The 24,634-nt window shown below is 33.6% G+C and overlaps 1 protein-coding gene across 7 annotated transcripts in view; it reads left to right on the top strand.

Annotated features, from left to right (window-relative positions):
- The window catches only part of LOC129941860 (protein held out wings), a 158,866-nt gene that overhangs the window by 116,783 nt on the left and 17,449 nt on the right, over positions 1-24,634 (top strand). For all 7 annotated transcript variants that reach the window (XM_056050613.1, XM_056050612.1, XM_056050614.1 and 4 more), the window contains exon 3: positions 12,209-12,325. In XM_056050613.1, the coding sequence (XP_055906588.1) occupies positions 12,209-12,325 (117 nt within the window). The remainder of the gene's footprint in view (positions 1-12,208; positions 12,326-24,634) is intronic.

Raw genomic sequence — 24,634 nt, 5'->3', positions numbered from 1 at the left:
ACTTTTAAAAATCCCCACACAAATTAATTCTACTAAAAAATAAGTTCTCATTCTGTTTTCAAGAAAGTTTGAAAAGTGTGGACTAAATAAGTGACGTTACAATAATTGAAAATACTCAACTACAAGCAACACAAAAAGTTTAAAATAGTTATGACAGATAATCCATACCAGGAAATCAATTACTATTGTGACCTATTTGTTTCAAAATTGTCTTCAAATAATGAATAATTTTGTTTAAAAAATTGAAACTAAAATTTATCTTGACACACAAACAAGCTCCTCTTTCAATATGTCATCGATTTCTCATTTCATTAGCATAAAACTTTAAACATTTATGTTTGGTTTATAATTAAAAGATAACAAACGTAAATAAATATTTTCATTCAATTATTCATTATTGTGAATGGCATGGATTAAAATTATAATAATCTGAGACAGGGCAACCATTCTATGTTTTTTTTTTGATTCAATTTAAAAAAGAAAATACAAAAATAAAATATTTTGTTTTAAATTCCCTTCGTTTTCATCAACAAAAAAAAACTTTATATTCAAATAAAATTAAAATGGAAAAATTGAGATGAGTGACAGATTCTCTTGAAAAGTATTCGCCCCTGGACCTGAGATCTAAATAAACTCCTACATGAAGAACAGAAACATAGATCGTTAAATCGAAGAAAAGTCGACGTCGAGCACTCCTCTTCAAAGGTGTTTTGTATAATTATTTTTTTTTCGATTTTCTAAAAGGAACATCTTCATAAACCAAAAAATGTCACAGCTAATTTATTAAGATCCCCACATAAGTCAGCCATTTTAACTTAAAATTTTAGAAGAAGTTTTTGTTTCAAAAATAAAATACATACATAGGTTAAGAATTGGTTTTAAAAATAAATTAAATTTCTTTGAGAAGAAAAGAAAAAAAACATTAATCATTAATGTATTTTGGAACAGTCATCAAGCTTATTAGCTGTTTTTGAGATCTGTTCTGACTTTATTTTAATGTATATTTTTCTATTTTAAATATTTTTAAAAGAAAATTTAATTATGGTAAAAGATAGACTGTTTTCAAAACATTTAGTGTTTTTATGTGTTTTTGAGAATAAACGACACAAAATTTTAATATAATTTTTGACTTTTGTGTTTGACATTTTCTTAATGTGGTTAAATTAAAATCTATCTTCGAAGTGATGCAGTCAGTGCATTATAAAAATTATTTATGTTCGAATTTATACGTTTTTTTTATGTTTTATGTTTTAGTTTTTGTAAAATGTATTAGCAGGATTTGTTCACTATTTTTGAAATTTTTAAGAATCGGTTGTAATTGTCAACACCTGGGGTAATTTGTTTTATCAATTAATTCAACATGAATTCAAATCTGTTCATATTAAAATATATAGGCGGAGTCTTTAAAAATTTAATCACAATTTTAAAACAATGTTTAACATCTTATAAAGTCTAGTCGAAAATTCGACAGCTGAATCAACACTCCAAACTTCTTACCCATTTTGTTTGTAATTACTACCTCAAAACCATAAGGATTTCGACTGTAACTGTGACCCACAAAATGGTTTATAAGTTCGCAATAGATTTTAAACATTATATGTTTTGACAGCTGAATCAACACTCCAAAGTTCTTACTCATTCCGTTTGTAATTACTTCCCCTATGTACTTACTTTCTTCGGATTCAATGATTTTGACATTTACCCAATTATCTACATGAAGGAAAATGTAAGGTAAGCCTTACTTAGCTACTGTGAACTGATTTCAAAAAACAATAAAGCATCTTGCACATGAGCTACAAACTGCGAACTGTGGAGTGTGGATGTTCGCATATTTTGACTTTTCTTTCAAATGAGCCTTATTTCTATTCGAGGACAGCGACGAATTGTCAATTTATAATTTCCATTTTCAAAGAACAAAACAAGAGTGGTATAATTTTGAGGTTAATTTGAGCGTGTACAATTTATTCGTTGCAGTGTGGATTGTATGTGGAACGCGAATAGAGTTTGACAGTTCGTAGCAACCACATTGCAAGTCGTTGCTAACAAATTGTTTTTACAGAATTGGCTTGTTTTAGAGAACAAAATGCAAATTTTATTATCCTAACGTAAGGGTCAATTGGTTTCTTATAATTTAAATGTGTTTTTGTTTGAAATTGACTTTTTGAAAAGTGTAAAATCACGTTTGTTCGTTCACTCGTTCATTCGTTGTTTGCTCCCATGTGCAAGGCCCTTTACTCCTGAAGCCTTACTTAGCTACTGTGAACTGATCTCAAAAAACAATAAAGCGTCTTGCGCATGAGCTAGGAACTGCGCATATTTTGACTTTTCTTTCACATGTGCTTTATTTCTATTCGCAGACAGCGACGAATTGTCAATTTATAATTACCCTTTTCAACGAACAAAACAAGAGTGGTATAATTTTGAGGTTAAGTTGAGTGCGTTTATTCGTTGCAGTATTTATTCGTTGCAGTATGGATGGTATGTGGAACGCGAATAGAGTTTGACAGTTAGTAGCAACCACACGGCAATTCGTTACTACCAAATTCTTTTTACAAAATTTTCTTATTTAAGGTAACAAAATACAAATTTTATTATCCTGACATTAGTGCTAATTGGTTTCTTATAATTTAGATGTGTTTTTTTGAAAATTGACTTTTTGAAATGTGAAAAATCACGTTTGTTCGTCCATTCGTTCATTCGTTGTTCGCTCCCATGTGCAAGAGCCTTAAGGAGTCGTATAAAAAATTTAGAAATACTTCTGATGCGTTGTTGATTGCTCGCTCGTGTTACGTCAAATGTAGCGAGTAAAAACAAATGTATTCGATTCAAAAGGTTTCAAATAAATCATAACAAACATAACGGCCATAGATCACAAACTTGACAGAAACTCGAAGAAGAAAATTGTGAATATAGGCAAATACTTATATTCAACTGACCTTCAAAAGAATCTCAAACTTCAAGATGACAGAAATTTATTTTCATTTTTGTATGAATAAAACAAAAACAAAACTTGTTTATGCAGAAAACAAAGAAAAAAGAACATACAAATTTCGATAAACAACAATGTTTTAATTTAAGTTTAATTTGTTATTAATTCATATATTTTTCATTGCTATTTTAAAACTAAATTAATTGCGTTTTTCTGATGATTTTCTTTATAGACAAATATTTTATAGATCCAATTTAATAACAAAAAATAGGAAATCCCTTAGGCTAATATTGACCTCCAGACTTTTTAATACACGCATTAAAAATTGCATTTTTTCTTAATCTATACCTATGTATCTATAATTTGTATTCAAACAAAGCCATTGGCATAAAGCATATTAGAATTATTATTAATTAATAGGAAATAATCATATAATTCTCGCAATAAAAAAAGTTGTTAATCAAAATTATGTGTCTGATATCATCGCATGTATAATAGATATATTTTATTATTTAAGTGACATCACGCATATGCTATATGCATTGAGATAAGAATTCTAATAATAGCAGAAATATCTTTTTTATCTAAGAGATTTATATTTGTTTTTTGATAATTAAGTTACTTTAAGAGTAGATTATGTAAAATGTTACTAACCTTAGTTTCTTATTCACCTTTTACTATGCCAGTGTTTGTAATATATGGCGTTCTTCTTTTTAGGCTATGAGCAGATGACGCAACTGTCAAAAAATCTGTTTTTTTTTGTGAGCTCAGATATATCATAGCACAATAATTAACATCCGAGTTAGCTGAATGGTTGATCTATTTGACAGAGCAAATCGCATGAATTGCTAAGCGAAGCCAACTTCACTTATTTATTTGGTGATTTGAACGAAAATGACAGTTCGGCATTTAGGTGTGTTTAATAATTATATCCGATTAATCAGATCCTTAGAGCAAAATAAAGAAAAATGCCTACAATAATAGAGGATATATAAGACTAAGGTATAAAGTACGGTAAAATCTCAAATTCCAGCCGTTACAATAATAAATTCACAGTTTGAGTAATTTATATTGCAGTCAGGTGTGTTTTTTAGTGGCTGTAGATTTGGTTTATTTCGGGACAAAACCACAAAAGCAATTTAAAAACCAACAAAAATATCGTCAATTAAAACGTCATGAAAATGCATCACTTTCACACCGTCACTCCTTCACGTCGTCGCATCGTCCGTCGTCGTCTCCCTCGTCGTTGCGTCTCGCCGTTTGTCATTTAGTAGCACAATCAATTTACCGATGTAACTAAATATTTTTGTGGCAATTTACACTGGAAGCTACCAAGCAAGCTATAAAACAAGCAAATAACTGCACGTAGCGCAATTTAAATGCATTTATTGTGTGTAAGGTTTTATTAGCATAATATGGCAAATGCGGGATGCTCGTTAATATTGATCAACGAGTTATTATGGTTGAAATAACGACTTTGATCATATCCGACACACACGATACTTGTGTGGTGCTGAAAAAAAATGTAAATCTTATTTGTCATTGATTCAAAAGGTTTCTGTAGATTCTAACTTATCGGAACTTAAGAAGTTATGAAAATTTGTTTGCTTTAAATGAAGACAAGTTGCACGAAATCTATGTTCCAGGCCTGTCTTTTTCTAGGTCAACGTCAATTTCGTTCCCATTTTTGACAAGTAAAAATTGTTGCGCGAACCTGAAATAAGCGTACAAATAATACTGTTCACACGAACCTTCATGAGTTGAATACAAAAAAGTCACACAAAATATGCTCATTCTTCGAAAAAGGAAGACTTATTTGTTTTGGGACAAGGTTAAGTTAAATTTACACAACAAAGTTCTATGGATATCCAATATAAACCACGATTTTCAAAGCTTACCAAATACCTGCATCGCAAATAATAAAACTTAGCTGTTTATTTTTAAATGTCAAAAGAAGACAATTTCACTTGTAGTTTCAATATTTCAAGTACCTTATTCATGATGTTTACTTTGACATAATCCTTCACGTCAGGCAATTACTTGTTTGTCATCTACTTCAAATATAGATAAATTAGTTAGGTACAGGTACCCCTACACGACACATTGCTTTTTTTTCATTTTAAATGTGTTTTCTGTTTGTTCGATAAGAAGAAAATATGTTAAAAATGTTTATATTTGATTTTTGATAACAATTGAGTTTGCTTTTTTTTATATAAATCTGAAGTGAATGTAAATATAGGTTCCTATAACAGTAGGTAAGTAGGAGTAACCATAATTGTCATTTTATTATGGCTCTTAACTTCCTATCGATTATTGTTATTTAATGTCAACAAAAATTCAAGTTGCTTCTGAATTTGGAAGCATAACACAGATTGGATATCATTTGACAAGCGAGATAAATTCCTGTTGACATTAGGGCCTCCATTTTATTTTTGTTTGATGGGAAATGAAATTTGGTTTAGATTTTCGAACTATGCAAGCATTTCTCATCATAAGAAAAGAATTGCCACCAACCAACAATCATTTCAACTTTCCCTTAACATTACTGCCCAAATAACAAAATGGCAGTTAAAAGTTAACAATTTACAAACTTTTAAGTTTGTTCGAAAGGCGCTCAACAACGTCTAGAGTACAAAATCAAGTTCTTGTTCTGAAATAACTTTTAAGAAGCTCAAGATTTTTGGTGGAAAAGTAGTGTTAAATCATAAACTGCCAAAGTGACAGGAAAAATAAACAATCTAATTTTGATTTACACGTGTCAATATTTGTTTTTGAGATAGATATTGAGAAATATTAAACACGGAATAGTTTAGGTTTTTGGCAGTTGTTGGCGCCATTTTCTTTTTGTATAACAATCAAAGACGTCAGATAATTTAGGTCAACTCTCAATGAAGTTCAATGAACAAAATTATTAATAAAAGAAACACACAAACAAAACTACTGTCAGAAATGATTTCTTCTCAATTTTGTTTTGCCTTTTTTAGTTAAGTACACGAAAATAAAAGATATAAAATAGAACAGACCGTTAAATTTCTTCATGATTCATTCAAAGCAAATTGCTCTAGCCCTCTAATGAATTTGGATATTGTTATATATTTCCAAAAGCTTCTATGAATAAAAAAAAGAATGAAAACAAAAAACTATATAAATAACAAAAGCCAGAGGTAATTTCTTGGCACAAATCGACTTCCCGGCTTGCATTTAAATTCGAAGAAAATAATGGTCAATACAAAATAACCAACAATATATATATTTATCTTTGCTGCTACTCTGACACAATCAGCAAAATGATTGTTTTTCTCCACACCTCTTCCTGTCACAAATGACATTCAATCTTTTTAAAGTTTTGTCTCGCCATATTGCCATACAATTTACCTACGCTACCACTGGCAAACCACCAGATACCAGAGATATATAGCAATTGGTTAATTAACTTTCAGAGAATTTGTTAGTTTGATAAATTAATGTACATATTTTGAGTTAAGGCTTCTGTTCTGAAGGGAAAGCTTAAGCTGAGCTTATAACAGATAAACACCATCTGGTTTATAAGTTTATGAATAGAGGTGTAATTTGACGTTTCTTATTACCTACCTGAGTTCTCGATAAATGTGCACACATTTTTGTATTAGATATGGTTTGTCACACATAATGTATCTATTCATAAAGATGAAGGTACACCTTTAAGTTCTAGACTGTTAACCACATCTAACTCATATTACACCCCGCATTAGATACCTTTATTCAAACACGTGCCATTGTGTAATGACATAAAAATAAAGAAGACTGACAGGTAGTATATTCGTTCATTTAAAAACATAATATTTATTGTTACAAAGTGTGGATTTACTAAAAGATATAATCCAATCAGGATTGAAACAAATTTTGTATTAAACTTTCCTCTCCTTTTAGAATAAAATAACTTGGTTAAATGACATAAGATCAACTTAACAGATGTTTTTGACAGATGCGCAACGAATAAATTGTTCGCGCTCAACATAACCTCAAAATGATCACACTCTTGTTATGTTTTTGTGTAAAAGATCATGGTTGAGAAAAAGATGGAGAAAAAGGTAATTCAATTCGTTGTCTGCGAATAGAAATAAAGCCCATGTGAAAGAAAAGTCAAAATATGTGAACATCCAATGCTCGCAGTTCGTAGCTCATGTGCAAGATGCTTAACAGATCGCGTTTTATACATTCTTCTTGACGTCTTAAAAGTCAAAGTTGACAGCCATCTGAAGTTTTTCCACAAAACCAATGTCTTGTCTTTAGCAAATTATAAATAAAATTAATTAAAGGTGTGCAATGCAATTTTAAAAATTCGTTCAGAAACAGATATATCCACTTTATACCGCACACTAAAAATAGTTATTTTAAATGCGATTATGTTTCATTAAGCTAAGATGTTTTTTAAAGTTTATTGTTTTTATTTTATTATTTAAACAAAAGCCTTAATTGCCTATTATTCGGTTGACTGAAAGTTTCATTTGTGATCTTTATTCAAGCGTTCATGCAAGTAGACAAGACAAATTTACACAATATAAACTTTTGTTTAGTCAAGACGATGACCGACGCGACGCGATGCGATGCGACAAAGATGCGACCTAACGACGTAAAGATGGCATTGTTTTATTTAAAGTCTTAAACGAGTTAAATTAATGTTAACTCAACTTATGTCAGATCGTTTATTGTAATTACTAAACAACAAAATATAAAAACAACACGAAAAAATAAAGAAAAATTAAAAAAAGGAACACAGAGCTTCCAGAGGTGGCACGCGCTGATGCGAACTTATGCGTAGGTGATTCTCTTTGATATAATTTGCGGGGCGAGCAAAATTAAGTTAATTTGGCAAATGAGTAAAATTTGATTAATGATCAAAATGAAAGATAAGATATTATGTATAATTTTCGATTTGTTGGACGGTTGGCTGTCGTTCGTTTCGAAGACCCAATTAACCTATTACGTATCATTTAAGAGGCGGCTTTTTTTAGTTATCAAAAAAAAATACAAGCTAAACTTTTTCCATAAATCAATTTTTTTCGCTTTGGCAAATTTTGAATTTTGGGTTTCTTGTACGGTAGCCAAAAGAGTTTTTTTTTTTGTATTTTTGATTAGTTATAAAAAAGGGGAAATTATTTTTAAAAGATTGTGGCTACCATCTTTAAAATTGCTTTTAAAGCTTTCTCCCTGACTCACGTAATATCATAGCACTCAAACACAAACATTGGTTGTGAAAAGGGTCCCATTTACTTCGACTGTCAAAAATTCACCGCTGAGTTTTATTTCCAGTGTTCTTTCAAGTCAAATGTCAATACGTTATGTGATCAACTGTCACTTTGTGGTTGAATCTCTTGAGCTTCTTAAATTCAAGAGCAGTATAATTTTACTATTATGTTGCTTAATATGGCTTTCCTTCCATGGCTGCAACAAATTTTTAAAGGATGCCTCCTTCTCAAATATTTCCCATGACGTGGCAACAGGTCAAAGTAGTTTTTATCCCGAAAGTTGGTAGGCGAGGTCACGAATCCGCGAAGGATTTCAGACCAATAAGCATAACATCTTTTGCGCTTAAAACCTTGGAGCGCATTCTTGATTACCATATTAGAGAAGTCCTAGTTGGACTACCTCTCGAAAGCTCTCAGCATGCTTATCTTAAGGGAAAATCTAAGGATACTGCCCTCAATGAGGTAGTGCGTACTATAGAACAAACAATCCATTATAAAGAATTTACTCTTCCCACCTTCCTAGACATAGAAGGTGCTTTTAACAACGTGCTTACCAAAATCATAGAAGAATCGCTCGTTAAGTTCGATGTAGAAGAATTCATTCGAGAATGGATTATTTCCATTCTCATTTATAGGAAGATTCGAGTCACTCTAGGCAATACAATCGCAACAAAACACGTGAGTAGGGGAACACCCCAGGGTGGTGTCCTTCCGCTTCTTCTATGGCTTCTGGTCATTGATACAATTATCGTTAAATTAGAGAAATGTGGAGTGAAGGCGATAGCCTACGCGGATGATTTGGTGCTATTGGTGTCAGGAAAGGTCACCTCTGTGATTAGTGAAATCACGGAGTCAGCTTTGAAGAAAGTTAGCAGCTGGGCCACGAGTTCTGGAGTAGGAGTTGAATAAAGTAAAACTAAACTGTTGCTCTTTACCACCAAAACTGAAGTACCGCCCTTCACGCTACCTCGACTCAACGGTAAAATCCTATCATTGTCTTCCAGTGCAAAATATTTGGGAGTTATACTCGACCCTAAACTGAACTGGAAACTAAATATTGAAGTACGGGTTAAGAAGGCCTGTGTTGCCTTCTAAGCCTGCAGCAAAACTTTCGGCAAAAAGTGGGGACTTCAGTCGAAGATGATTTTATGGACGTACACAGCCGTAGTACGCCCTATCTTAACATATGGTTCGATTGTGTGGTGGCCTGCTCTTAGCAAAGCCTATAATATTGGTAAGCTAAAGAAGGTCCAGCAAACAGCTTGCGTGGGCACCACAGGGGCCATGCGTACTTGCCCAACGGACGCCTTAAACTTTATTTTGGATCTTCTACCAATCGACCTTTTTATTAAATACATAGTTTCCTGCAGCGCTATTAGGCTGAAGGAATCAAATAGCTGGTTGTCAAAACCTTATGGTCACAGCAACACAACGAAATTGATTCCCTCAGATTTTATCTCGGTAGACACTGACTACTGCACTCCTACTTTGAGCCTAAGTAAGGGTTTGAAGGTTAATTTCCCATCCAGAGAAGATTGGGAGGATGACATCGTGTCGATAGGTTTCGACACAACCATCTGTACTGACGGCTTAAAGATGGAGTGCGAGTTGGTTCTGGGATCTTTACTGAGTCCCTAAATGAAGCTAAATCCTTAAGGCTTCCTGACTTTGCTAGCGTTTTTCAGGCTGAACTTCTGGCTATAAGGGAGGCATGTAAGATACTTAAACAAAGCCCAAGCCAAAACCTAAATGGTATCGTGGGAAATGAACGGGCTGACGAGCTAGCCAGGCAAGGATCGGCCCTTCATAGCTCACTTGCGGAAATGGTTAACATTACTCTTGGTGCTATGAAGTGTAAAATCTTTTCTATCTACCAAACTGAATCAAACCGAAGGTGGAGCAATTTACCCAACTGCATTATATCTAGGAAGATATTGCAGGCCAAGGCAAGACATAGGCAGGATTATTGCGGTTTGTACCGGACATTGGCCTATAGGAGTTCATGCAGAGAAGTTGGGTATCTCTTACAACACCTTTTGCCGTAGTTGTAGTGACCAAAGAGAAAGTGAAACGATAATCCATTTCCTCTGCAAATGTCCTGCTTTAGAAACACTAGAATGAAATACTTTTGAAAAGCATTCCTTCACGAACTTTATGAGCTATTAGAGACCCAATCTTTTTTCTCAATGCACAAAATGGCTCTAACATAATCGCTATGAAGCTTCTCTATAATTCTTTCCCTTTCTATCACAGGTCAAACGAGTTTTTGGTATCAAAACGGCGCACTACAGCGCTAATTGGATCTCAGGCTAGGTTGCGTTGAGATAGCCATTTCTACCCCTACTCCTTTTCAAAGCGTGCGCATAAAAATAGAGTAATTTCAACTCGATTTATAAGAAATTGAAGTTGAAGCAAATGTTTTTTGCGTTCTTCTTATTCAATGGGTGCGTTCGGCAACAATATCTGAAAATACAATTCTCAAAATCTTTTTGACAAATAAGAAAAAAATAACTTGATTTCATGTGACGAAGATAAATAAAGGGTTGCAGATGAGAATATACACATAGCAAAAACACTTAGCTGAAACGTCATTGGATTGTGACAACTATCCAATCAGAGACTCTTAGAGTTCAGAGGACGTAGGATGTTATTTTAATTATTTCAAATCTTGATTGAAACTATAAAAGCTATGTTAATTCTTCACGCAACTTTTTTTAAGAAGTAGTTAGTTTTGTTAAAATTAGGTGTAGACGCACCTTAAACTTAAATAATCGCCTGAACTTTTCTTTGTTCTATTATATTCATGGCCTCTTTTCCTTCTATTCTCAATTTGCTACTTACGTAATGTTCTTCTTTCATTTTGATTATTATAAAACGAGCAAAAAAAAACCTTCACATGTGTAAATGCATATTTTTATAGCCCCCTTACAACAATCCATTATAGCATCAACTGAAGCATGATGCATTTATTTTCATTTTCAAACTCACTCATTCCAGTAAAAGAGAATGAAAGGCTTCCGTCATTATAATCTACTTTTCACTCACTTTGAAATATAAACATTTTTTTGGACAAAAATGTTGTATTTTTCTGCAACGATCAATTCAATCGAATGAGTTGAAATCAATAAATTTAAAATACATCATGAATCTACTTTTTGATCGGTTCTTTTTATAGCAAAAAATTGCACGAACTGTCACATGAAATTATTATTATATCTTATTTTTGTCGGTTATACAAATCATTCGAATCTCAATCACAATCCGAAATGACTGATTTTTCTTATTTATAAATATTGATGTGGGTGTTGTTTTGCTGTATATCTACCAATAAGTTTATAAGCATTGCATTTGTGTTGTGTGTTTTATGTTTTGAAATGTTTTCCATTCAAGATCACCGGTGATTGATCTGGAATAATCAGTGAACGATATTTATGATCAGTAGATGGGGGAGGAAAAAATACAAGGAATTATGGTTCAGTGATCATGAAAATTACCTTAAGCTTTTATTGAGGGAAAAAATTGTTAACTTGAGGTTCAATTTTCTAAAAGAATTGTTGCTGTTGACGTTTGTCAAAAAGTAACATAAAATGAGCAGTGTTTTATACGTAAAGATGTTTGTACACAAGCTACTGTCAAACATAAATTGAAACTCTAAAATGGTTGAAACTTCAAAACCAATACTTAAACTAAATCAAACACACCGGTACCATCGAAGTAATAGATGTCAATTCTGACGTTTGGAAGTTAGAAAATGGACAAATGAATTTACCAATGTGCACAAACTGAAACGAAGGGAATTTTTGTATTAAAGAAGTTTGTAAGACAACAGAGTCAAGTTACTCAGAGCAGAATACATTTCAACCAGTTGAAAGTAACATTTTGACATTTAGGACTGTTTGTGTGCTTGATCAATTAATTATCTTAAATTATGAACATGTTTTTTTTTCACATGTTTTCATTTATGCACAATTTATAAAATAATTGTATTGTTGAAAAATGTGTACATAAAATTAAAAATAAAATAATTATTATTTTTTCTTATGGTTTTCAGTTCAACTTTGTTGGAAGAATCTTGGGTCCCCGCGGTATGACAGCTAAACAATTAGAACAAGAGACTGGTTGTAAAATTATGGTCAGAGGCAAAGGTTCTATGAGAGACAAAAAGAAGGTAAGTTCGAATTATAAATTTTGGAATACATTTCAATCTTTATTATCAAAACCTATCAAAATTTTAACTGAAAAACTTTTAATTTCTAAAAAACTTCTCCTTTTTTATATTTCGAAAGTAAGACCACTGTATGACAGCATACAATTCGAAAAAAAAGTTTAAAAATAAAAAGAAAACTTGGCAAAATATCTTAAAATCAAGCATTTAATATCGTACGCACTTCATTATGCATTGTTCTTTCTAGCATCACTTTTCGAAACCTCTAGTGGGTGGGGTATTTGTTTTCAAAAATATACTAAACTCATGTGCTCTAGTAAATTTTGTTATTTTTTCGAATAAAAGATTCTGTCAAGAAAAATAATTGTACATAGATGCGGATGCTATAAATCCTACAAAAACGCTCTTTCTGCTGCAAAAATAAAACGAAAATAATCAAAGGCACTCTCTCTCCCCCCTCCATATAAGTGTAGCATTGAAATCTTAAACTACATGAAGCTAAATCTTTGTGTGATGCGCGGGAGAAAGGTCTATTTTTAAATTGAATTGAAAGCGCATTTTGAGCATTATCTTATAGTACATATACCTATCTATCTATTCACAACTCACCGCAATTGCGCACGGCAAACGCGACGCAACGCCCAACAAAATAACGAAATTAATATATGGAATTGCGTTAAGCTAGTGTAGGCTATGCTTGCATACTTGACTTGAACGAGTGCTGATATAAGGAAAATATAAGATCGGAAAATCATCATCATGAGCAGAATGTAGCAACGTCCCGGTTTTGGTTACACATATCTTTTCCTGTGTTTCTTGTTTGGTCACTTTTATTATAGACGGACATAGTGCAGCGTGCATTTGACGTATCCGTCAGAAACTCAGTGTTGTTATATTCAATTTGTTGGACGAATACTGAAATTTACTTATAATTCGTTAAATACTAACGATAACAATTCTTAATATATACTTAAAATCTAAAAACTTAAACTAGACTGTTGAAAAATTTTAATTTGCAATTTATACTTTTTATATTATCATAAGGAGAATTAATACAAGAGTAAAATTTATTATAGATTTCAATTTATTGATTTAAGGGGCTATGTACACCATAGTTTGATCTGCTAAAATTAGTATTCAATGGTTTCTGGAGTCTTATACTTGAACGGCTAAAAGTAAAGTTTAAACTACCAAGAACTGGTGGTGATGAAATTTGTCCGTTTATTTTTCCAACAATAAAACAAAACTGCAAGTACTTCCTTTGATTTATCAAAGAAGGAAGATTTATGAGAGAAAGTCTCTGTGAATAAGGCGGTAATGTTTGAATATCATGAAGCCACGGAAGGGATCGTAGACAAAAACGCAAAGATCTTTTCTGAATGGCTTCGAGTCTTGTGGGCTCTAGTCTCACAAATGAAACAAAAAGTAATTTTAAAACATAAGGATCACGGAAATCACAGCCAAATCTCTTAATATAACCCAGATCTCTATTTGTTTTTTTAACTATGAAGTTAATATGTTCATTGAATGTTAGTTTAGGATCTAAGACAACACCTAAGACAGAAAATACATATACTCTACTTAAAGGACAAGAATCAAACATGTATCTAAAAACGATTGGAACTTTTTTGCGTGTAAAACTCATGGTTTTACATTTGTCACTCTTTAGAGAAAGCAAATCTCTTTGCAAGGCAGTTCGCCGCCAATTCAACGCTGCCAGTGAGTGTTATGACTCCGCCTGTACTTGATCGAGTCAATGATTCTATGGGGCAAATCTTTTTTCGCACTCGAACTGTAGCGAGAGTCCTAAAAGATCTTAACATACATACCTCTACTGGTCCGGATGGTATCCCGGCTATTGTTTTGAAGAGGTGTTCTTCAACGCTGGCCAAAGCACTGCGTAAGCTTTTTCATCTGTTCCACTCCTCAGGTTCCGAGCGGATGGAAAACCGCATTTGTCCAGCCTATTCCCAAAAAGGTGAATATTCCTCACGGTCTAATTACCGACCGATTGCACTTACGTCCCTTCTTTCCAAGGTCATGTAAACCCTGATTAATTATCAGCTCAAGAAATATATTGAAGAACGGAAGCTTCTTAATGACCGACAGTATGGCTTTCGTAGCAATAGGTCCACTGGTGATCTCATGGTTCATCTCACCGAACAGTGGAACAAATCTTTACATAGTTTTGGAGAAGGAAGATTATTGCACTAGATATTTCAAAAGCATTTGATAGGGTTTGGCATCAGGCTTTCTTATCGAAAATGCGTGCTTTCGGTTTTCATGAATCAATCCTTCATTGGATTAGTAATTACCTTTCAAATCGTTCAATACAAGTTGTATTGGAGGGATTCAAGTCTGAAAACTACAAAATAAATGCTGGTGTGCCGCAGGGCTCTGTTTTATCTCCAACGCTCTTTCTCATTTTTATTAATGATCTCCTGTCTGTAACATCTAATCCAATACATTGTTTCGCTGACGATAGTACTCTCAGCTCTTCATATTCGTTTTCAGATTCACACCCCTCTTCTTCGGATGTGGAACTGCAACGACAAAATATGATAAGCTCATTCAATTCCGACCTAAACAGCATAGTTCAATGGAGATTAAAAAACAGCGTGGAATTTAATGCTTCGAAAACCCAATGCTGTCTTGTATCGTTAAAGCGAGATATACCCCATTGTCATTATCCATGGATGACACTTGCATCAATAAGACCGAACACCTCGATATTCTCGGTATGTGTGTCACCAACCACCTCTTGTGGAATGATCACATACGCGATGTCACCAAAAATGCCGCAAGGTGTTTGGGTTTCCTTAGGCGATGCAAGAAATATTTCACCCCTTCTGATCTGACTGTTATCTACATGACTTACATACGTCCAAGCTTGAGCATAACTCCCATCTCTGGGCTGGTGCTCCTGCAACCTATTTAAGCCTCTTGGATGGTATTGAACGTAGAGCATTTGTATTGATTGGTGATATTACCATCATAAGATCATTAACATCGTCGAAATGTTTCTTGTCTCACCCTCTTTTACCGTTATTTTAATGGTTTATGCTCTAGAGAAATAGCCAGGTGCATTCCTTCCCTTAAACAGTTCAACCGTAATACTCGCTTCTAGGAATGCTCATCGATATACCCTCGAGCCCAACTTCGGTCGTACTGTTAAGTACGGAGATTCGTTATTTAGCAGTACTATGCGAATGTGGAATGCATTGCCACACTCTGTCTTTCCCAGCTATTGCAATATTCAGGAATTCAAAACCAATGTGCACCGTCATCTCCTTTCAAACCCTCTCTCCCTTTTCTAGTGCTCACACTGTGTCTGCATAATAAGGGTAATATATCCCTTTGAGTGTGCGCTTATTATAAAAAAAAATATGGCAATTATTATTGCGAATTTTGTATGATCAAAACCAACTCATTTATAAATAAAACAAATAGAAAAGGACCAAGGTGGCTACCCTGGGGGACATCAGAATTTACAAAAATGAACTCGAACAGATCCAGTTTATGAAATAGTCGTTAAAAACTTTTTTTGTGTGCTGGTATTATGAAGGAGCTCTTCCAGATAAAAGGACTCGCTGTTACTTAAGGACGTGTTGAAAAGAACACATAACGGGTGTGCTAAATACGCAGCACATTTCTTTAAAATGGATGATGGTACACGCACCGTCTGGGCCAGGACTAAAACATTCGTCAAGTTGTAGGATAGTATCTTCACTAATAACGAAATTGATAGAATTTAATTGGGGAAAATTTATAACAGTGGTAGATGTGTTAGAAAAACTAATAGTATTCCAATCTACAAAAGCATCTTTTAAGTAGTTTGCAAACATGTTCGCAATTATTCTCGGCTCATTACTAGTTGATGTTAACGAATTAACGAATTTCAAAAAACTATCAGGATTAGATTTAAGTTTTAGAATGTTAAAATAGTCAGTGAAAAGTTGTTTTATTATAATGAACGTCCTATAATCATCATCAGTTCTTGTTTGATTGTACTTTATCCAAGCTTAGTTACAAAATAAGTGATCCCAATTGATCGTTCATAATAAGTTAAAAAGGTTTTTTAAAATTACACCTACTAAAGTTGAATTCTAGTTGGTTGTTATTAGATAGCCTATGAGGTGAAGCCATGTTCAAATTAAATGCTATGTCTAATGCAGGATGAAGGAGATCTTCGTCCTCAATTTTGATAGCAGAAGAAATCACAGCTGCTCCAGAGCATATTGTTTCGGAGAAAAATACCAGATCGAGTGTTTTTCCAAAACGGTTCTTCAAACCGTTTAGTTGACTAAAGCCACATGTAGACATACCATCTGTTAATAAAAACTCGTTTAAAGAAAACGTGTTTATTGGAACGTAGAAGTTATCGTCGACAATTTGAATCCAATTGAGATTGGGTAAATTAAAATCACCAACAACTAGTATTTCGTCTTCAGGCTCCAAAAGGATATAAATACTTTCTATACAGTTGTTTAGTTTTTCATAAACCTCGTTCTTGGATCTTGTAGGTGCGAGTATATATGCTGATACAATAAATAAATGTCATTATGCCATTTTAATTTTTAAGCATAGCATTTCGATGTCTGTTGATCGAAAGTCGTCAATCAGGGTATTAGTGAGAGTATTGTTGATAGCGACAAGAATTCCGCCACCAACAACGTTTGAATCGTCTCAGTTATGACGATCACGTCGAAAGACTTGATAAGAGGAGTCAAAAAGCTCCGAGTCCGAGATAGAGTTGTTGAGCCATGTTTCCGTCAATATTATGACATCGTGAGGAAGATTCTTAATGGTTTTGTAAACAATGTTGGTCTTTGTCCGGAGTCCATTTACGTTTCGTTAGTAGATTAATATCTCTTTAAGCTGCTTTGACGGTGGTTTAGCGTTGTCCGATACTGACGAAAAGGGTTGTTCGACTTATTCATAAATTCATGAACTATTATTCCTTTAGGCCAAAACGATGGTGAAGAATTTTCTAGGCTGTCAATTTGCTCTCATCCAAGTATCTAGTCAAATGACAGGACGAGCAACATTTTGTCTGAGAGATCACTAAAAAAAAGCGTACATCCGAATGAATCGAAAGTAAGTTGCATTTTTGAATAAAGGATTCAAAATGATGCAAGAGTGATAGAAGGTTAGACAAACCAATCAAAGTTACATAAGATGGTAACGGGAAATATTTTTTTTAATGGCATCAAATGTTTTAGCCTGTATAAAGTTGACAGGCAGACAATTTTGCTATAGAAAATAATACTGGAAATCTTAATTGGTTTTTTGCAAAGCTCAGACAAACCTGGCAAATCAAATTGCAGGTTTGAATTAACCTTCCAAGAAAAAGAACAAAATGACAACTAATTGACGTTAGTAGATGACATTTTCTTTCATCTACCTTTTTTTGTGTGTTTATATATAACAACGCTGCTTTATACAATTCGATTTAAATTGCTCTGCATGCCGCCATTGCTGTCAACCGTTCGTTCGTTGCCGTAATAGAGTTGATGTGCATTACACACCAAAAAAAAATGAAAATGAAAATGCTGCCTTGGCCTTAAGTGCTGCATTAGACGGACAGCTCATGCAATGCAGATGGAAAGTGAAAGCCATTGTCTTTGAATACCTAGTACCTATATGTATATGTATGCCTTCTGCTACTTGGCATAGCGATAACATTTTAAGATGAGACTTGGCGGAAAGTTCAGAAAATTGCCGCACCGCAGCAGACTTTGACTGATGCCAAAGGGAATCTACTTTTAACTATACCTATTTTCTATATACTACTTACGATATTATAAGTACTTTGTCTGAGTTGTGATTATTTTTAATCGTTCATCCGTAGCTTTGAGCGATTTTATTTTAAATTGTATTAAAACTTAATTGTTTGTTAGATACGTTACGTATGTATATTGTTTTATTTGTCCTACTGTCAAATACACATACATTTACCTATAGTCGAAAAAAACAACGATGATCGGGACACAGGGCGGCTAGATGTCTTAATGTGAAATGAAATCATCAAAAGACAAATTATTTTTATTTTATTTTTTTGTTTTTAATATTTTATTAGACAGACTGAAGGAAATATTTTGTGTGATCGTTTGAGATATAGAAGGGTGATGAAATTATACATATGTAGCTTTTGAATAACATACACATTAGGTTTTTATATTTTGCTTAAAGGCAAGAAGAATTTTATTTCAGCTAAGTTAAAAGAAATCGAATTAGAATAGATTTTGAATCATCAAAATTATTTAATTGCATTTGCTAACTTCCAGGTTTGATTGCTATTTTATATTTTCTTATGAATTTATGATCTGATAATAGTCAAATAACAGAACACTTTCGCATTAATGATTCGTTTCTGTCATTTGTCTGTCATCTGTCACTTTCGAATATTAATACCTGTACATGTTTTTTCGTCCATCTCGTTTAACCTGATATAAGATTGTATTTTTTCTGCAGATTTTATTAAAACAAAAAGAATAGTACATATTTCTCAATTTTTAAAAACTGTTCTTTCAAAAAAGTAGGTATAACCCATAAAACGTTAAACTGCAATTTTAAACCTCTATGACACCCATTTGTTGAAAAACGATCCAACAACTTCAACCAATTTCATGTCATCGAAATAAACTTCATGCATTAACACTTAGCGTTGAGCATACAACTGTCAGAAATTGACATTAATGTTTACTACTCAGACCTTGTTTCCAACGAGCTGTCACAAAATGTATTTATACCGGTTATTAATATCCAATTCATTTTAATTTTACAAACTGTCAAAAACTCCAATACCAATATTTATACATTTTTTTGACATATTTAAATTGTGTTTTTTTTTCGATTTGAAATTTTAGACAAATTTAGAGGTTTTCGTATTGAATCCCCAAAAAATATAATCCCCACGGAATAATATCCACAAACACAAACAGAGACGTAAGACAAATAGACAAAATCCCCAACTAAATAATTAATTTTACCAAAATCACCACGAAATCTCCAAATCCCTAGTATCCGTGCATATCTTCTTGTATGCATGTAAGTTTTAGAAAAACTCTCATGAAATTCTCTTATTGTGGTATCAATAAATGATAATGGGCAGGTTCAGAGGATATAAGGGACTTGATAAGGGATCTGATTGGCCAGCTGTCAAAAAATGACCTTCCAATTAAGGCAACATTAATGGAAAGTTAGTCAAAAAAAAGTTACCCAACTATCAAGTCAAGTCTTACTACTTACTTACTTACTTAAGGTGGTGCTACAGTCCTGTGTGAACTAGGGCCTCACCCAACAAACTTCTCCATCTAGCTCGGTCCGTAGAAAAATGTCTCCAGTTTCGCACTCCAAGTTGGGTGAGGTCACCTTCCACTTGTGCACGCCACCTGATCCGCGGTCTTCCTCTACTGCGCTGTCCTGTGGGTGCGGATTGGAAGACTTTCCGGGCCGGAGCATTGGTTTCCATGCGTTCTACGTGACCCAGCCATCTTAGTCGTTGGACTTTTACCCTTCTGGCTAAGTCTACGTCGCTGTCAATGTCATCAGCATATGCCAGTAATTGTATAGACTTTTGAAACATAGTGTCTCTAGTGTTGACGTGTGAGCTTTGCACTATTCTTTCAAGCACGATGTTAAAAAACCACATGACAGCGCATCACCTTGTCTAAAACCTTTTATGACATCGAAAGGTTCTGTTAAGTTGTTTCCAACCTTTATGGAGCAGCGTGAATTCTCCATTGTCATCCTACACAAACGGACGAGTTTGGCAGGGATGCCAAAACTAGACATGGCTCTATACAGCTCGTCCCTGTAGATGCTGTCATATGCGGCCTTGAAATCGATGAAAGATGGTGGGTGTCGATTTGGTGTTCTTGGGTTTTTTCCAGGATCTGCCAAAATGTGAACATTTGACCGTGGATGTTCCTGGTCTAAAACCACACTAATAAGGATCGATCAGGTTGTTGACGATGGGCTTTAGACGTTCACATATTACGGCAGAGAAGATTTTATAGGCGATGTTAAGTAGACTGATTCCTCTATAGTTGGTGCAGTATAGAGGGTCTCCTTTTTTCAGGATCGGGCAAACAATACTGAGGTTCCATTCATCGGGCATGCTTTCTTCCGACCATATCTTACAGATAAGTTGGTACATGCTCCTAACCAACTTATCTCCAGCTGTTTTAAAGAGCTCGGCATTCAAGCCATCCGCTCCACCGGCTTTATTAGACTTCAACTTAGATATGGCAATCTTTACTTCGTCTAAGTCGGGAGGACGGGATTTTTGGCTTTCGTCGGTTATATTGAATGGACCATCCTGCCTGACAGCGAAATTCAGTTCTTCTTCGCCGGTTTACAGTCTGCAGAAGTGGTCCTTCCATATCCTCAGCATTGACTGCGGTTCCACTATGATGTTTCCACTTTCGTCTTTGAAGCCTTCGGTTCTAGGTTTATGTACATGTGAATTTCGTTTCACCTGTTCATAAAACTTTCGAACGTCATTCCTGCTTTTATACCTCTCAACATCTTCGACCGCACGCTTCTCATGCCCTCTCTTTTTCCTTCTGAGAAGTCGGCGTTCCTCTCGCCTCTTCTGCTCATAGAGCTCACGAGCAGCTATCGTCCTTTTATGCAGCGCCGCTTTGAGTGCCTGTTGACATTCCTCATTTAACCAGGGGTTCCTTGTTGGTGGCTGTTTGAAACCCAGCACATCAGAGACGGCTTCTCTGATTGCATCTTGGCACTTTTGCGACTGGTTTTCGATACATTGTGTTGGCGGCAGAGAACTTGGAGAGAGGTTAGTTGTAACTCGGTCGGAAAAGGATTTGGTGATCTCTGGCGATTGTAGCCGTTTGACGTTGTACCTTCTCCCAGCACCTCCCTCTTTTGCCTTGGGTCTGGAAATCCGAAGTGCTACCTTGGCTACAACGAGGTAGTGGTCCGAGTAGATGTTAGCTCCTCGATAAGTTCGGACATCCATGATGCTAGAAGCGTATCTGGCGTCGATCGCGATATGGTCAATCTGGTTGACGGTAGATTGATCTGGAGAAGTCCAAGTTCCCTTGTATATGTTGAGGTGTGGAAAACGCGTACTGGCTACCATGACGTTTCGCCCCGCAGCAAAATCTATGAGCCTGAATCTGTTGTCGGAAGTGTTGTCGTGCAGGCAGTTCTTCCCGATTATTCCACCAAAGATGTCTTCCCTCAAGTCAAGTCAAGTCAACTTATGTCAAAATGACAGATGATCATCTTTTTTTCATTCAACTGAAAGCTGAACTTTATTAATCTATGATTTTATTATTTTCTGCACAACTTCAATTAACGCTTTCTGAAAAAAGATTCCTTTTCAATTTTAAAAGAAATCACTCATATTTCCTTACAATACAAAATACAAATCGAAATAGACTTGTAGCTTGCCTAAGGAGTGTTTTGCAGACAATAATTTGTTTGGTACTTTTTGTACTATGAACTTAAAGAAGTGGTTCGTGATTGCCCTAAAAACATTTTCGTCCAAACAAATGTAAGCAATTTAACCTTCGTTAATTAGATTTGACAGTTACACACTTTTTATAATATTTATTGATTTAAGTCAAAATTTACCAATTGACAACTATAAGATGTCAAACACATGAACTGTGAATTTTTGGAGCAGCCGATTTCTTTCTAAATTCAAAAAGAAGAACAGAAAAATGTCAAATTCATCAACGTCAAATTAAAAGCCTGTTAATAAGTGACAGATATCTTTGATGAGTTTTTTTTTTCATTTGATGTTGTCATTTCAATCGGGACTACATATATTGAATACTATTTGAATATTCGTAACTTGTTGATTATCCTATTCTCATATCTCATAAGTTTTTCTCCAATAACTATTAGCCTAACAAATAATTAGCCATTTGAATAAGAAAAAGCAATACCAGGAGTAGCCTATAATGTTTTCCCTTGTAAACAATTTCTAAACAAATCACTCCATTGATGACAGCAATAAAAATTGCCACATTATACATAATTAATTTTATCGATGTTTACACGATGCAACAATAATGTGTTAACACAGAAATACTCTAAAATTGCCACCTCACAAACATGTAAAAGCTTTTAATTAAAAATACAAATACAAAAAAACAAAGACAACACTCTCACTGAATGAGATAGAACGACAATAAAATAAGTCATTTTTATAGTAAATTATTCATCTATTTACTTACGTTATTTTATTACTTTAGTCCATTTATAATAATTGCATACACCAAGATATAAAAACCAGAGGGAGATATTTCTTTGACAATAATTCTTGTACAGTATTTGTGCCAAAACCATTTTAAAATTAAAGTAGCTAGTAAGAGTCACGACAATTTGATAGCAAATTTCTTGTTTTTCTTTTTGTTGGCTGTCAAAAGAAAAATGTTCATCATAGTGGACATTATTATGCCACGGTTTTCTTCAAAATCTCTTTGAATTATAGATATTATTATATGAAAATTCCTCCCACAATTTTTGTGATAAACGTCAGTTTTCATTATGCACCAATGAATAAGGATATTCTCACAACACACCATCATCATCATCATCACACAGTGAATCATCGCTAGCAAGTAGTGAGTTTTATTCACTGGCACCAAATCGTTCTGCATTTTCACATTAGGTAGACATCTACATGTATAAATTCTACTATAATTTAGCTACCTATAATTTTAAGTTGCACAGCGGGTGACCTCATTTTTGCTCAGTGAATCCAAATTTAACATGCAATGGAAATCAGAAAAGAGTGTATTTTCAGAATTTTCAGAAAATCGCATGTTTAAAAGAAAATTTCTGTGTTTATTTGCAAGAAAACACAAAATGTGTTAAGATATATAATTTCAAATACCTACTATAAAATTTTCCTCATTTTTGTATTTAAATTTTTCGTTGTTTTTGTATTATTTACGAAGAAAAATAATGATTTTTGTTTATTTCGTTTATAAAATTTTAATAGTTGGGCAAATGCATTTTTAATGTTTATTACTGGTGTTTCCGCTTGGACACTAGCAACATGCTATAAACTTTAACATTATGATGTGGGATTATAGTTGGATTCAACAATTGTTTTATTTCATTCTCGTGTTGACTGTTGCTGTTTTATGGTATTTATTTTTATATTATTTTTTAGGATGTAAAAAATAACATCAAGATAATCTTTAAAAATATTCTAACAGTTATTAATGCAAGAATGTCAGAAATTGTGAAGTTTACGCAAATGTCAGCTTTCTAACGGGATGTGCTATAATTTTTGCAAATGGTGATATCAAGTTACAATTCAACTTTTATCACGAATGCAAGAGTAGTTTTAGGAACCCAATCGAACCCCAATAGTGATTTGGATCCAGATATATGGTGGCACTGGATCCAAAGATCGAAATGGAATGGAGTCCTTTTATATGGAGTATGTATTTGTTTTTGACATTTGTGAAGTTGCCAGATACAAAATATACTCCGAGAGACATTAATCATGAATATAAAGCATTTTGCTGTTTTTCCTCATAAAATAAGTTAAAATGAAAATGTTCACTTTAGACTTCGTATTTGGTAAAATATAAAAGAAATTTACAGTTTCAATGGGAGCGACAATCATCACAAAATGTATATCTTTTCCGAACTTTTAAACAATAATTTTACAGTTTATAATAATCCAATAACACGGCATATTCCCTACACTGGTAAAATTCGATGTAATTTAAACTAAATTTCACCTAAATGCTGATGTGTGACATTTACGTGAAACAGGCAAAATGTCAACAATTCTTTAAGCACAAGAAAGTTCAAAAGAAGTTCGCTACTTACGTGCTTTCTTGGCATTATTCAACGTTTGCAATGGTTTCGTTAAATCTCTGATATATTTTTTTCCCGGATATCTTTTTGTTAATGTTTTACGTGTTAAAAAACAGTTGGGCTATCAAAAAAGACATCCAAAGCTATCAAAAAATGTCTGGTATATGTGGCTTTTTGAAAGAATCTGACACATATTCACATTTTTATATTTTTTTGGTAAAAAATTATGAGTTCAACATTTTTTCGCAATAATTCCAACTCCATCAATTGATCAGCTATAATTTGCGTAATTTCGAAATTAAAAACATAACTTCTTTCTTTTTTCTGTCAGAAATCTGAAAACAAAATTTGTATGATATTATGTATTTCTGAAGAATAATCTATGTACATATAGGTCAGAACGAATAGTGAATTGTGTTTATAGTTTATTCTCTTGATCTGTCAATCTGTTTCATACAATTCTTTAAAACCTTCGAAATTCAAACTGTTTAAAAT

Source organism: Eupeodes corollae, chromosome 1, assembly GCF_945859685.1.
Source record: "Eupeodes corollae chromosome 1, idEupCoro1.1, whole genome shotgun sequence".
In the NCBI taxonomy this organism is placed as follows: domain Eukaryota; kingdom Metazoa; phylum Arthropoda; class Insecta; order Diptera; family Syrphidae; genus Eupeodes; species Eupeodes corollae.
The sequence above is the reverse complement of the archived record's forward strand: the minus strand, read 5'-3'. Positions and strand labels throughout refer to the sequence as shown.